Raw genomic sequence first — 17040 nt, 5'->3', positions numbered from 1 at the left:
AGATGTACTTTAAAAGGAGAAGAGTGGTGGAGAGACAGGCAGCGATGGAGGCCCTTGATTCACAACCTGACCCAGGAAGCTGGAAACGGGAAAATGAAGATGATGATGATGATGATGATGATGTAAGTACAGCAAGTTCATATACAAATTCACACATACCTTAAATAATTCAGATGCCTTAATACTACAGTTTACAGTGGGTTGAGCATTGCATTAAAATATGACACCATCACACGGAAATTTACACACAATTTACAGAATGCTGGAGTCTATTCTTGAAGCATCTTACATTTTTTTGGGAAATAACGCAGATAATGCATTCCAATCCTCAATTCCCCAATTTACAAACAAATATTTACCATAGTTAGATTTCTGCCATCTACCATTTACTTTATGCGGATGATCTGTCCTACTTATGTAACAGGGCTTTTCTAGTCGACTATCAACTCTCCCCAAGCTGGCGTACTCATGTAGGCATTAAACATAGCACATAAATAAGCATGTTCGTTTCCTTCTAGTCCCCAGTGTCTCCCACACAAGTTTTTCTATCATACCTGTCACACTACTTCTAGGATTGAAATTGTTAAGCACGAATCTTGCAGCATTTCGCTGTACCATCTCAAGTTCCTTAATGAGTCCTGTTTGGTATGGGTCCCATACGGCTGCTCCATATTCCAGGACTGGCCTAATGAGTGGTATATAGCCCTATGCCTTCAGCTGGGAGCCGCTGCCCTTTAGCACCTCATCACAAAACGTACTGTAAGTACTTGTACACTTTACTAATTACACTTCCTATGTGGGTGTCGCATTTTAGATCTCTCTCTATGTGGATTGCTAGGTACTTGCATGAGTCACTCTCTTCTAGAGTGTCCGATCCAAGTTCCCTTGCCTATGTTTTTTTCCAGTTCGTTTGAGACTGTGTTTTTGAGAATTTATTTTCATTTTGTTATCAAGTACCCACTTATGGAGTATATTTAGACAGGCTTGTAATAACCTATTACCGCTAACATTCTGTATTTCTCTGTATATTATGTAGTTGTACACAAACAATCTGCATTCAAATTTCGTTCGGCAGATCATTGATAAATCCCGTACACAGGAGTGGCGCTGTAACGCTACCCTGTACTACTCCCGACGTTATAGAAACTTGGTTGGAGTATTTACTTCCCACCTTTTCCCTCTGCGTGCAGTCTATCAAAATTTCCCAGATCCACAGAACCATCCTATTATCAATGTTTATTTCCACCAATTTTTGGAAGTGACAACATCTGGCTCTTCCAGGAGAAACGTGTGTAGACCAAATAAACACCTTGAGGATAATTCTGGAGCAGTGTGCTGAATGGTCATCTCGCCTCTATGCAGTGTTCATCGATTTCGAAAAAGCTTTTGATTCGATCAACAGAGAAGCTATGTGGAAGGAAGTGAAGCGGTATGGAGTGCCATCACAAATTACCAACCTCATTCAGGAAACATACCGTGATTATACATGCAGAGTCATACATGAGGGCCGTGTATCTGAACCTATATCTGTACGTTCAGGAGTACGTCAAGGTTGTATCCTCTCGCCAACCATGTTCCTGGTGGTGATTGATGCGGTAATGCGAAATGTAACGCGAAATGTGAAACGCGGTATCCAGTGGAGATTGGCAAATGGGTTAGAAGACCTAGACTTCGCTGACGATGTGTGTCTCCTGTCTGAGGCACATGGTGAAATGCAATCAAAGATTGAAGACTTCGTAAAAGAAGGAAAAAAGGTGGGACTAACGATTAACTCAAAGAAGACCAAGGCCCTAAGGATGAACACCAACAAACTGGACCCATTTGTCTTCAGTGATGAACCTATAGAGGATGTGGATAGTTTCAACTACTTGGGCAGTGTAGTTAGCAAAGATGGAGGAGCAGTACAGGATGTTTCTCAACGTATACAAAAAGCAAATGGTGCCTTTGTTCGGCTCTATCCAGTATGGAAGAACAACAAAATATCTATCAGGACCAAACTTCGCATTTTCCGAAGTAATGTCAAGGCTGTTCTACTGTATGGGTCTGAGACCTGGAAGGTGACTAAAGTGATTACCTGTACCTCCAAGTTGCAGACCTTTGTCAACCGCTGTTTAAGGAAGATTTTAAACATCTACTGGCCGGAAATAATCTCCAATCATGAACTATGGAGAAGGACGGGTGAAACCGAGATGGCCATACAGATAAAGCGGCGGAAATGGAAATGGATAGGGCATACGTTGAGGAAAGGAAATGATGCCATTGAGAGAGAGGCACTGGATTGGAACCCGCAGGGTAAAAGGAGGAGAGGAAGGCCCAAACAAACGTGGCGAAGATCTGTACACATGGAGGCAATGGAAGAAGGCAAGACCTGGAGAGAGGTGAAGAGGTTGGCTGACAACAGGATCAGATGGAGATGCTTTGTTGATGCCCTATGTTCCACAAGGAACAACAGGAATTAAGTCAAGTAAGTCAGGTTGAAACATTTGATGAATCAGATGCAGACCCCAACTTTATGCCAACCGAAAATACAAAGAGAAAGACAGATTTAGATGCAGACAGCTTTTCTAGTAAGTCCGAGAATTCAAGTGGTGTTATAGAAGGCAACAACAATGAAGAAATTATAGAAGATTCAGATATTGCATAACAAAAAAAGAGAAGGAAGCAAACCTCACAACCCAGCAGGTGGTTGAAAGCTGAGTTAAAATGGCTTAACATTTTGAGTGAGTCCTATGTCTCAGCTTCAAAATGCAACAAGACACAAGACACTAAGATGAAACCTCCATGTGGATTGTGCCTTCAGTGCTCTTCAAAAAATAGTATTGAAGCAAGACAAGATATTTTTTATTAAATATTGGGAATTGGGAACATTCCAGCGCCAAAGGGACTTTATAGCTTCCCACATGCAATTCATTCAGCCCCTTTACCATTATAAAAAGGAGGGTAGTACACAGCGTCTGAACAGTCTCTTTTTCTTCGAAATCAATGGCCAATATACTCATGTGGGCAAGGATTATTTCAAAAGAACTCTTTGATATTACTGACAGACCAATAAGGACGGTTATGGAGAAGAAAGACGAGACTGGAGGATTTGTGGCAGACGATCTCCGTGGAAAGCACAACAATCACAAGAGTTGATGAATGTATAAAAGAAGGTATTTGTACACATATTCAATCAATACCAAAAGTTGACCCTCATTATGTGAGAGTTAAATCATTGCGCCACTACACAGATGGAGGGAAATCGATAAGTGACTTGTACCGTGATTATGTCACTGGGTGAAAAGTCCTCCAGGTGGAAATGAATGCCCATATGGTAACTATCTGTTGTATCACAAAATATTTACTCAGGAATTTAATATTGCATTTTTCACACCGAAAAAAAAGACCAGTGTGAGCTGTGCCAAGCATTCAATACTACTAAGGCACTGATAAACAGGAACTGAAAGAGCAATATGAAAATCACATTATTGAGAAAGATTTATCATGCACCGAGGAAGGTAAAGATAAGGAACAGGTAAACGACACGTTCATTGTTGCGTGTTACAACTTGCAGGCCATGCTTCCTTTTTTACTATTAATCAAAATTAAATACGTTTAACTTCACAATCTGTGAGCTGAACAATGATTCATTGTCTTGTTACGTTTTGCATGAGGGGAAAGGTAATCGTGGTTCCTCTGAAATTGGTTCTTGTGTACTTAAATTCATTGAAGAGAAAACGCTGAATGCAGTGTGACATTGAGATAGTATTCTACTCAGATAATTGTTGTGGGCAGCAGAAAAACAAGTACATCATCTCCATGGATATTTATGCTGTGCTAAACTATCTGGTAAAGGCTGTAACCCATAAGTTCTCAATCAAAGGGCATAGCCAGAATGAAGGAGATAATGTGCATTCCATTACAGAAAGACAAGTAAAGAAATCTCTGAAATCAGAACCCATATATCACCCTAGCCAGTACATTTCGTTAATCTGCACAGCAAAGAAGAACGGCTATCCATATAAAATGCATGAACTGAGCCACAGTGACTTTTTTGACTTGAAGCAACTCAGCTGTCATATAAGAACTAAGTTTCAGAAGAACACTGAAAATGAATATATGAAAATGAATGACATAAAAGTAATAAGAGAGGAGAAAAAAGACCCTTTCACGCTGAAGTACAAACTTTTGTACCAAGAGAGCCACTCCTTCAAGAAGATTAAGGTCCAGCCTGAGAAACCAGAAGTTACAAGAACAAGGTCTAAAGGGAAAACACAGGCATTTGTAAACCAATGCTCAAACATAAGTCCCAAGCAACTATACACTCAACAGCTTCCCATAGCTGAAAGGAAGAAAGCAGATTTGCTGAACTTCCTGAGAAAGAAACATATCCCAAAATTTTATTCTAAATTTCACAAATCATTATAAATGTTCTGTATTATTTTTCCAAGGACTAACTGTTGTTCAACAATAAGTTTTTGTCAAGATTGAACTGTAAGTTCCCACATGTTAACTTCATATTTTCAGAATTACTTTTCTGTCTGACATAATAGAATAGGGTATTGCATAGCTATGAGAATGAACAATTCATTATTTCATGAAGGGGCATAGGCACATCACAACTTCAGTGTCACCATATTGTACCGTTCTAGTGCATTTTTAATAAAATATTCAATTAAATCCGTTTGTTAATCGAAATACCTGAAATTTTCCTTCACTGATAAGCGACATAATTTTTGGGAAAAACAACATAAGTCAAAACAAGAAATTTCTCTTTTTGTGTATCAAAGTATTGCAGATATCCCAAGAGGAATTAACAACATGAATTTCATGTGTGGTATGATTTTAACTTGTCTGTAAAATTTGGAAATTCTGCTATGTTTGGTATGACAGTTATAAGTACATTGTAATTTGTCTAAATCTTATTTCTGCTCTCCTGTAAAACTGTTTATTTTGACTTATGTCACTTTTCTTGCGAAGGGACAAAATAAGGGACAAATTAAGTATTTAGCTTTAACTACAGTTCTATTCTTTCATTTAACCTATTACAATTAGGATAGACCTAAGTGCAATTGAAAATAGTAGTGTAGTTATTTTATTACACAGTATCTTGCTAGCTTTATTTCAAGATTTTAGCACTTAACTTTCTGACAATTCTCATTTCTGTTAGCACATAGTAGGTGGTTATAATAATAATAATAATAATAATAATAATAATAATAATAATGTCTATGTATTTAATTCTAACTACTGTACAGTTTGTTATCCTGTTACTCCCATTATTTTATAATTAGGATTTGCCTAAGTAGTACTGTAGTGTAGTTATTTTATTACCGGTAGTTAGGAAGGTTGCTTTATTGTTGTGTAGTCCTGGTGTAGTGTACAGTATTCCTTCCTTCGACTTTTTAATTCACAGAATATGTTGTTTCCTTGTTCATTTTTCATAATAGTTTATATTTCCATGAAGATTAAAGAATGGCTGAGGAATGCAGGTACAAGTGAAGAGATAGCAAGTTTGAATGAGATAATTAGCATCCTAATGGAGTGAAGAGAGCATGCAGGACTCCTTCAAACAATGTACAGATGATGGTAGAAAAGGAGAAGAAGGAAGGGGAAAATTTGTGCAAGACAGGTGGGCCAATGTTATGAGGGGAAGGAAAATGAGGGCCAAGGGAGTTAGTCTGGAGGAGAGTACAGGTGAGGAATCAGTATGAGATACTGCAGGTAGAGCAACAGAGGGAAGATGAAGAACAGGGAACTGCTACAGACAAGGGGAAAAGTAAAGAAGAGAAATGTAGAGTAGAGGATAAGAAGGAGGAGGTGGAACAAGGCCATGAGAGGGAGAAAAGGGAGAAGTAGGTACTGCAGTCTTCAGGGAAGGTAAGGGAGACCAGGAAGGGAGGGATCTAATGAGGTGGGTGGGGTTAATACTCTGATCACAGAGTACTCCATCGATAGGCATGTGGAGGAAAGGTAAACTAGGGTCAAGTGTTATCCAGGAATTAGGGTAAAGCAGATGTTGACAAAAGTAGAGGGAAGAAGGAGGCAGCTTTTCATATTCGTACTAACAATGTAAGCCAAGCAGGAATCGAAACCAAAATAGTTGGGGATAAGTGGAATCTGGTTTTGACGATGATACAATTGGCTTTTTATGTCGCACCAACACAAATAGGTCCCATGGCGTCGACAGGACAGTAAAGGGCTAAGAGTAAGGCAGAAGCTGCCGTGGCCTCAATTAAGGTACAGCTCCAGCATTTGCCTGGGGTGAACATGGGAAACCACGGAAAACTATCTTCAGGGCTGCCAACAGTGGGGTACAAACCCACTAACTCTCAGATGCAAGCTCATAGTTGCACATCACTAACCGCACAGCCAACTTGCTTGGTAAATCAGGTTTTGTAAGTGAGGCAGAAGTTTAAGGGAGCAGCTATATCAGTGGGATGCTGTGTAAGAGGGATACTGACTGGAGAGTGATAGCAGATTTAAAAGACTATGGAGTGGTTATGTGGGAAACTGACAGTGAGATTGTAGACCCTAATCGATGGGCAGGAGATAGGGATCTGCACTTAGATAGCATTCACTTGATATGCATGGGTATGTGTAAGGGGGTTTGTTTTGGAAGGTAAATTAAGGGAAGCATGATGAACTATGGAGCAGTGATGACAGTAAAGGGAGTTTGAAGTAAAGTAAGGATGACAAAGTTATTGTTAAAATACTGAGCAAGTTGGCCATGTGGTTATGGTCGCGTTGCTGTGAACTTGTATTCGGGAGATGGTGGGTTCAAATACCATCGTCAGCAGCCCTGAAGATGGTTTTCCATGGTTTCCCATTTTCACACACAGCCACTATCTTCTCAATCCTACTCTTTCCCATCCTTGCATCGCTGAAAACCTTCAGTGTGTTAGTGCAACGTTAAACCACTAGCAAAAGGCAAAACAATTTGAACTGTAGTAGCGCTGTAAGGAAAGGAAAGGAATAGAATTAAGTCATTTAAAAGATATATATTTACTAGATATTGTAAGAGGAGTTGAATCTTGGCTAAAAAGTGATATTATGGATGCAGATTTTTGTCCCTGGAACTGGAGTAAGTTATTTATTGCAGAGACTGAATAGAATTTTTGGAGGTGGAGTATTCATAATGGTGACATAAGAATTTGTAGGCTATGAAAAAGTGAAAGATGAGAAATGATGATAACTCTTGTTGTTTAAAGGGACCTAACACCTATGTCATCTGTCCCAAGGATGAAAAACATGAAATTTTAAGTGGAAGGCTCATGTCAAAAGCTAATATGCAACTATATGTTTTTGAGGTGTACAGGCCTGGAAGGTGTGATGGTGATGCAGAAATATTTGATAAGATAACCAGCTAGGCCTATGTGAAGAATAACACAGAAAGGCACCAAGATTTTAGCGGATGATTTCAATTTACCAAATGTTAACTGGGAAGGTAATACGAATGACAGAATCCATGACCAATAACTGCTAAATAAGTTAATCTGGGAAGGACAGCTGAATCACGAAGTGATGGAATTAACTAGAGAGAAGGACATTCTCGACATGGTGTTAATAAAACCAGATGAGCTTTAGAGATAAATTGAAGTGAGATGGTATAAGGGAACATGAAGCTATTTTTGTTGTTCTTACAATTAAATACACGATAGAAAGGAATGTTGTAAAAGCAAGACTATTAGCCAGTACCATACGACTGATAAGACAAACATGAGGGAGATTTTAAAATGCAATTTTAATCAGTGGAAAATTGTATTTTTTATTTTTTTTTGCTAGTTGCTTTACGTCGCACCGACACAGATAGGTCCTATGCCGACGATAGGACAGGGAAGGGCTAGGAGTGGGAAGGAAGCGGCCGTGGCCTTAATTAAGGTACAGCCCCAGCATTTGCCTGGTGTGAAAATGGGAAACCACGGAAAACCATTTTCAGGGCTGCCGACAGTGGGGTTCGAACCTACTATCTCCCGAATACTGGATACTGACCGCACTTAAGCGACTGCAGCTATTGAGCTCGGTGGGAAAATTGTAAATAGAAACATAAATATCATCCGGGGTGTGCATAAAGCAACTGTTGAGGGTTGTTAAAACAGAAAACCGCAATGTGATAATGATGTGGGAAAAACATCTACCCACAGCACATATATAATCAAGAGCGAGAATACTTTGAATTTTCTTGCACAATACTGAACCACCGGGCAAGTTACCCATACGGTAAGGGGTAAGCAGCTGTGAGCTTGCATCCAGGAGATAGTGGGTTCGAGCTCCACTGTCGGCAGCTCTGAAGATGGTTTTCTGTGGTTTCCCATCTTCACACCAGGCAAATGTGGGGGCTGTACCTTAATTAAGGCCACGGCCGCTTCTTTCCCATTCCTAGGCCTTTCCTATCCCATCATCGCCATAAGACCTATCTGTGTCGGTGCGACTTAAAACACAAATTGCAACTGCAATATTTAACCTTAAATGACAGAACCTTACTGGTCAAAGTTCTACGCTGAAATATTTCACATAGCAGTTTTAGTGCATGCAACAATGATATGTACCCTTACAGCTACTAAGGAATGGTAAAGGCCTAATATAATATAACAGAAAAATAAGGAGATATGGGTGTGGATGGAAGAAGAGAATGAAAGAACTTATATGAAAATTCAACTTAACAAAGAAGTCAGCTAAAAAGAAGAGATTGGCAATCATAATAACTTGGCAGTCATTTGAATTTTAGCAAAAATGTGGAAAGGTATGTAGGCTATACGTACTTTAAGCCAGAAACAGGTTCTAGACAATACATTATAGGAATCATTAATGAACAAGGCAATAGTGTATATGTGAGGACATACAGAAGGCAGAAGTGATGCTTGTTGTTTAAAGGAGCCTAACATCTAGAACATCAGCCCTAAAGGCAGAAGTATTTAGTCAGCAATATGTAAAGATAATTCAATATAACGTTGAGGTAGAGAAAGTGACTAATACTATCCAAGTACTAAATTTACTAATGAGAACAAAGGATACTAACAGAGGATACAAAAGTTGAAAAGCAGCTAAAATTGATCATTTTTCTGGGGATGTACTAAAGGTTACATATACTAACTTACCATATCCGAAATACATATTTCAGTACTGCTTGCATCAAGGAGTTACACCAAATGAATAAATGACAAGCCAGTCTGCTTGACATGTGTTGCGTGTAAGCTCTGGGAAAAGCATTCTTTCTGATTATATCAGATATGTTTGTGAAATTACTAAATGGTTGGACAGAAGGCAATTCAGGTTTAGGAAAGTTTATTCCAGTGAGGCTCAAGTTATAGCAGATATTTTATATTCAGGATGTCAAATAGACAGCATTGTTATTGATCTATTCAGGACGTTTTTGATAGGGTAGATCATGGGAGACTATAGACAAAAATGAGGGCAGCTCTGAAGATGGTTTTCCATCGTTTCCCATTTAGTGGTTTCCATTTAGTCAGCAATATGTAAAGATAATTCAATACAATGATAATGTAGAGAAAATTAATTACTGTGTTGATGAGGTGAAGTACCTCATGGAGATCACTGTAAGTATCTAAATGCTCATGTGGGGAAAGATCTTCATTGAGGTCACATTAACAGGATTGAAAATAAAGGTTGCAGATCTCCTCACATGGTTAGGAGTAGGGCAAGAATCATGACCTAAAAACTGCCAAAAATGCAAAATTAAAAAATTCATTTATGACCTGAAAATATGCAGAAAATGACCTAAAATTTTAAAAAATGACCTTTGATTTTCAATGATTTCTGTATTGTTTTATTCTTTTGTGGTAAAAAAATGAATTCATGCTACTAACATTGGCAATACAGACATTATGTAATACATTTTCGAGTTACAAATTTTGAAAATAATATTTAGGCCTACACGTTTACAAAACAGACATTTCTCAGTCATAAAGGTCCCAATCGTTCGTTCCAAAATGAGTGAATTGCAATGAACAATGAATACCATACACGATGTAGATTTTCAAATGAAAATGATTGTCTATTATCAGCCAACAAAGCTTTATAGGCCTACATAGAAAAGCGCCTTTCTACTTCTACCGACACAACAGGAGCATACTTAGAGGAAACAATGTCACTTAAATTTAATTCACTGTCGTAACGTCACGGAGAGAAAATGTTTCACCTGACAACATTTTAGCAATTGAACACACATTGCCTGAAACCCCTTATTTTTCTTCAAAACCTTCTTCATCTTCTCAGACACAGCTTGTCCCTCTTTGCTATATGCGCGATCCAAATCATTCACCACTTTCAGCACAAGTTGCAACTGTTGGAATAGTGGCACTTCCGACTTCCAGAGCAGTTATGGCCAAAAAAAAAAAAAAAAAAAAAAAAAAAAAAAAAAAAAAAAAAAAAAAAAAAAATCCAAATTTGCTTTTATATAAGCAAGGTTCCCTGCAATTTCATTATCTGCTATAAGTTTTTGCGCTGCTTTGATTGATGCAGCTTCAGTGCTGTCGAATGAATCCACGATTTGTTTCACCACTTGTAATTTCTCGCTATATATGCAGGCTTCAATCCAGGTTCTCCATCTTGTCAAAATGGGAGAAGGAGGAAGTGGAATGTTTGGAGCTTCTGACTCGAAAGTTGAAACTCGAGAGGGTGCCTTCAAGAATACCTCTTTCACACATCCTATCAACTGGTCAATTTCTGGAAAATGACCGCGAACCTCCTCCACAACTCTGTGTAACACGTGGGTCAAACAAGTTAAATGCACCATTTTAGAGTAGAGAGCATGAAGTGAATTAGCAGCCTTAACTATATAGGGGGCTGCATCCGTTACTAAAAGCAACACACACCGGGCGAGTTGGTCGTGCGGTTTGGAGGGGCGCAGCTGTGAGCTTGCATCCGGGAGATAGTGGGTTCGAACCCCACTGTCGGCAGCCCTGAAGATGGTTTCCGTGATTTCCTATTTTCACACCAGGCAAATGCTGGGGCTGTACCTTAATTAAGGCCACGGCCGCTTCCTTCCCAGTCCTAGCCCTTTCCTATCCCATCGTCCCTATAAGACCTGTATGTTTCGGTGCGACATTAAGCAAAAAAAAAAAAAAAAAGAGCACCACACTGCCATGCTGAATGCCATCAGGCCACAACAATGCCAATGATTTATCAAGAACTTTGCTGACTGTTGAGTAGTTCACTTTTTGTAAATGCTCACAATAGAGTAGAAAGTGTTCCCCAGGAACATCCTCGTCCAGTGTTCCAACCAATACGTTAGCTACATATTGTCCTGAAGAGTCTGTCCTCTCGTCCATTGATACCCATATTTTTTAAATTTCCAACTCTTTTCCTGATTTCTTCGAAAGTTTTTTTATAGCATCGTCTAACATAGATTTTCCTTAACATAGAAGAATCCGGTATGGATTTGCCCGTGTGCTTCTCTAAGAAATTGTGCAGTTTAGGGCGGTTTAACTTACTCAATGGGATATTAGCACAAAGAAACACTGCACAGTTCTCAAAGAATGGTGAAAAGGATGAATGGGTTTCTCCAAGAAGCTTCTGTTGTAGTCATGTTCATTCATCCTGAAGTCGTTGCAGACCGCGTTTGTGTTTCTCACGCGATACATGTTGTTCCACCGTGAACCTTTTTACACCGGCCACTTTCACGTCACAAAGTTTGCAGTAAAGTATTGTCACGTCAGTAGTCAAGACCCTTTCTCCATATTGCAAAAGAAATTGTTTTAATTTAACAGACACACTTTGCTTCACTTTAGGCATTTCATAACTTCGCATCTAATAAAACAGCACTTCCGGCTCGAAGAAATACCACAAACTCAGTGACTCATTGCTAGCTGTAGCCTTCTACATATGCGAGAGGCAATTGGGCGAGTCCATTATACCCATAGGCTAATTTTTTTTTTTGTTTTGTTGCTAGTTGCTTTACGTCGCACCGACACAGATAGGTCTTATGGCGACGATGGGACAGGGAAGGGCTAGGAGTGGGAAGGAAGTGGCCGTAGCCTTAATTAAGGTACAGCCCCAGTATTTACCTGGTGTGAAAATGGGAAACCACAGAAAACCATTTTCAGGGCTGCCGACAGTGGGGTTCGAACCTACTATCTCCCGAATACTGGATACTGGCCACACTTAAGCGACTGCAGCTATCGAGCTTGGTATAGGCTACTTTTTGGAATAGGTGAAGAGGTTATCCGTTTCCTGGAAAATATATGTTATGCTTGTATGAAATCAAACAAAATATTCAACTTGGAACTACAGAATTAAAATAAACATTTAAAAAATTATCCTTCTTTCTTGATAATAGTAGATAAATGACCAAATTTACCTATAATTCCCCCAAAAATGCCCTGTCCCTCAAAAATGGCAAAAATGCAATAAAATAACTGAACAAATAGACTTCATTGAACTCATTATTTTATGAAACACATATATTTGAGTAACATGTCAGTCTTACAAAAAATTAATGCAAAATCATCAGAATCCTAGCCCTAGTTATGAGGGTATTTAGATGCTGTATTAAGGATGTAAAGAGGAGGGCATATAAGCCTCTACTTAAACCCTAGGCCTAATTAGAATACCAGTATAATTCCAGTGTATGGGACCTTCACGAAGATTACTTGATTCGAGAATTAGAAAAAATCCAAAGGAAAGCCACATTATTTGTTCTGGGTGATTTATGACAAAAGATAAATATTATAGAAATGTTGCAAATTTTGAGTTGCGAAAACTTGGGAGTAAGAAGAAACGCTGTTCGACTAAGCGGTATGTTCCAAGCTGTCAGTGGAGAGACGACATGGAATGAATTTTGTAGACAAATAAGCTTGGAGTTATTGAAAGTACGAAAGATCATATTATGAAGGTAAAGTTGGAATTCAAGAGGACAAATTGGAGCATATATTGGATTATAAGAAGAGGAATGGATGGAATAATTTACTAAGGGTGATGTTCGATAAATTTCCAACTTCTTTGAAACAATTTAAGGCTAGGTAAGCAACTGACAGGGAATCTGCTACTTGGGCGACAGCTCTAAATGCAGATCAGAGGCAATTGATTTTTGATTTTCACCGAGACATCATAAACTTTTTTTTTAACTATTTGCTTTACGTCGCACTGACATAAATAGGTTTCATGGTGACGATGGAATAGGAAAGGCCTAGGAGTGGGAATGAAGCGGTCGTGGTCTTAATTAAGGTTTGGTGTGAAAATGGGAAACCATGGAAAACCATCTTCAGGGCTGCCAACAGTGGGGCTTGAACCTACTGTCTCCTGGATGCAAGCTCATAGCTGCGCGCCGCTAACCACACGACCATCTTGCCTAGCAAAACCATTTTTATGATGAATATAGTTGCTTGAAAAATGTAATCAATTCTAAAATTTACATATGTGATAATACTATGGAAATATGAGTGTCTATGTTTAGTGATAAACACAAACAAAATTCTTGGTTTTGTTCTCACTATATCAGCATCCAATGCACAAAACTGAACTCACGTTTTCATTAATAGCAAAATGGTCTGATAACAGGAGTCATTAATGAAATCTGAATTACAAATCAGTGTTAATTATGATTAGGCCTACACATGCAAAGAATTGTACAGTATGTAACTTAAATAATAATCAAAGGCTTTAGGCCACCACCTTCTTACATTCTGCTTTACTGCAAACCATCCCCTTCATGGTCCATATCGATAATTTAATCGATAAATCAAGCAGAGAAACTGTTCCACCTAATTGATACTTTTTATTTTGCCTTTGGCAAATTTAAAGCTGAGGCTACAGGTGCAGGGCCACTCCCAAGGTAGTAAGAACATGGGGCAATGCTCCTATATTCAGAGTTGTGTCGCAAACCTACTAACCATTCAATGCATAAACAGGTGTTGCACAAACGTCTGAATTCTCAGAGTAACATTAAATTTCACCACAAATATCATTAGCCTCAACATACAAGACGCAACTAGGAATTTCCAGTTCAAACACGGTGCTATAAGAAGACAGTTCACATTTCTACATTCCATGTCAAGTGAACACAAAAAGAATAGACATTTCTAGTCATCTATAACATGTTTTTTGAAATCTTTATTAGCCAAAATAGACATAGGCCCTAGCTAAGTTCTTAACCTCTCCTTCTCCACCCCCGCCCCCCCTCTTATACACTCCCATGTTTTCAAAGGTTCAATCTTTAATTTTTTAATATGTTAGAGATTGTTTTAAGATTCATGTGGAATAATATGTGTCTGTACTTTTTATGAATTTTTACCAAAACCAAACAAGTGTAGTTGATGATGTTTAGTCAATCTAAATGAAACTGTCGGCAACCCTGCAGATGGTTTCCCGCAGTTTTATTTTCATGCCAGGCAAATGCTAGAGCAGTACCTGAATTAAGGCCACAGCAGATTCCTTCCCACTCCTATTCCATCGTTGCCATAAGAACTATCTGCATCGGTGCGATGTAAAAAACAAAACAAAATTCAAATGCATCTTCTTAAAAATCATAGGCTATATGCTTATTGAAGAACCCTCAATAAGTTACTGGTAAATGTTCCATAACCATATTTTTAAAAAAAGCAGGTTACTGGCATTAGTTCATGCCAAGTGGGGAACTGTAACTCAGATGCCCAGCTTTATCTTTTCTTTACCGTAACACAAATACTATTTCTTGTTTGTAACAGTTGTAAATGTTGCTATTCTTAAAATGAACATAAAAATACATAAACAGGATGAACTACCACAATCTCAATGCGATTTGACAACAATATTCTAAATAACACATCAAAAATCAACATAAAATCACCTTAATGTTTCCTGGAAAGCATAACCAGCTTAAATTCAATATTTACTTTTAAAAATTACAATTAAAATGTCACAGAATGGTTGAACTGGTCAGATATTATTATTAGATCTACCGAAAAGAAATGCACATGGCTGAAAAAACACTACACAGAAATTATATTATACAAAAAAATCTAGCCTACATAAATGTCAATCTGCTATATAATTCATAAATGCTAAATAAGAAACCAAAAATACACTCAATCTTACAAATAATCCTGAGGATGCTATATTAAAATACTGGAAAAGATAGTATGTAGGTACACACAGCCAAAGGCTATTGCCAAATTATGTACAACTACATCTACATATCGAACACACATACCCATTCCACCATCGTTTGAGTATCTACTGACGTTGGAACAACAATATTGCATCTCAGAGATGGAGAGTCAGAAACTACAGATGCAGCCCTTGCAATGCTTGGATCAAAATCCATATCGTGTTTCACCATATGAATAGGTTGCTGACAATGCTGTTGCTGTGACTGCGGTTGAGAATTTGTTTGTACTGTCGCCCAAGATGGGGTACCCCTTTGAACTACCATTGCCAAAACAAGAAAACTGTTCTCAAATGATTCCACTTAATTCTGAAATTAATGTTAACAGTGTGTGAAAATAAAATCTGCTAAACCGAATCGTGAACATCCACGTGAAACAGAACATTTAAAATCACACACCAATTGCAATTTGATTTTTTAACGACTGATATAATTTGCCAACTAAAATAAATCTTGCAGCTTAGGAAAGCCTTTCACTAACTTCGTCTAGCAACACTTCGATAATAATAATTGAGCTGCACTGCCTTCCATTACTACTTCAAAATATGTACAGGATTAAAACAAAATAAATGTCATTAAATAAAGTCCAACCGTCTCACGCAGCAATAAACAACGTCTCTAACTCAAAGTAAATATTTACTGCAGATAACCTGCTAATTCAAAAACCAACATTCCTCATGTTGCTTGTTTTGAAAATATCTTCAGGAGCAACAACATTTGTACGAGAAATATACCACCAGTGCGAAAAGGTAGAAAAAGAAGGAAAATGGGTATACAGTCAGTCCAAAGTAGACCATAAGGATTCATAGAAAGCGAATAGTTAAACAATTGTTGCACGAAATAAGATAATACCATTTATGGAAAATATTTCACATTGCCTGATATTAGATTTAATTGACCTTCAAAGTGAAGAAATCGAGACTCTGCGATGACTGATAATTAATTTTAAGGGACCGAATAACAAAGCTGCAGTATAGTATAAGATGATTTATAAATTAAATCAGTTACCCTTCAAATTATGATGCACATATTAAACGATACCTTGGAGCACACAAATAAGTTAAATTAGAAATGTTAAAAAATACTTTGAATTCTACCATGTTTCCCTTCTAATCACAAAGCATCGGTCTACTAAAGGATTACTTTCGAGCGCTTAAATGTATAGAAAAAGCAACAGAAAGCAATAATGGAAAAGGCTTAATCAGAGCTTGTTCAAGTGGTGGATCCCAAGGGAAACGGAAACAGATATCATACACTTGAACTCCCATTCTGAATTTTCGCATAAGATCTTCTGAGTGCGAACAGACTACCCACATAAACTAGATAACGATACGTTCGCATCAATATGTAAAACGTAAATGTTGAAATATTCGATGGAAACACTCGGTTTCCTACCCGAGATAACAAGAAGGTGAAGTAAGTACCATGAGCATGGAAAGGGTGTTCATATTTTTATTTTGCTAAATAATGAACCCAACGTTTATCAAACGAAGGAAAGGAAAGGTTATGCAGACAGCAAATATAGTGCGGCTGTAACATACACCAGCCTAGAACTATGCGGTGGAAAACGAGGTTTACTAATGCAAAAGGTGCATTAGATCGGTGGCGCTGAGTAACATGCTGCGAGCAACAATCTAGTTATCTCTTCATATTCTGACGTAACCTGGCAGTAGCGCCCCTGTGCCAACAGCAACAAATACAGAGACATTATTTTAATGTGGACAACCTGGTCGGAATGCAGCCGAAGCTCCAAACAGACTTCTACACACGTATTTAGCCGAATAGTATTAGTTTTTGTTTCATACAAGGAAAGGTTATTCCACTGAAGCTCAACTTGTAGGATTCCAGCAAGATATAGCAGGTATCTTGGATTCTGGAGGTCAAATGGACTGTATCGCGATTGACATGTCTAAAGCATTTGATAGGGTGGATCATGGGAGACTACTGGCAAAAATGAG

At 38.2% G+C, this 17040-nt stretch overlaps 1 protein-coding gene across 1 annotated transcript in view; it reads right to left on the bottom strand.

Annotated features, from left to right (window-relative positions):
- The window catches only part of LOC136863262 (uncharacterized), a 171424-nt gene extending 155754 nt beyond the window's left edge, over window positions 1-15670 (bottom strand). The window contains exon 1 of the mRNA XM_067139645.1: window positions 15128-15670. Within this exon, the coding sequence (XP_066995746.1) occupies window positions 15128-15349 (222 nt within the window). The 5' untranslated portion in view covers window positions 15350-15670. The remainder of the gene's footprint in view (window positions 1-15127) is intronic.
- Between the last annotated feature and the right edge of the window lie 1370 nt (window positions 15671-17040).

This window comes from Anabrus simplex, chromosome 2, assembly GCF_040414725.1.
Source record: "Anabrus simplex isolate iqAnaSimp1 chromosome 2, ASM4041472v1, whole genome shotgun sequence".
In the NCBI taxonomy this organism is placed as follows: Eukaryota; Metazoa; Arthropoda; class Insecta; order Orthoptera; family Tettigoniidae; genus Anabrus; species Anabrus simplex.
This window is presented reverse-complemented; position numbering and strand designations above follow the sequence as displayed.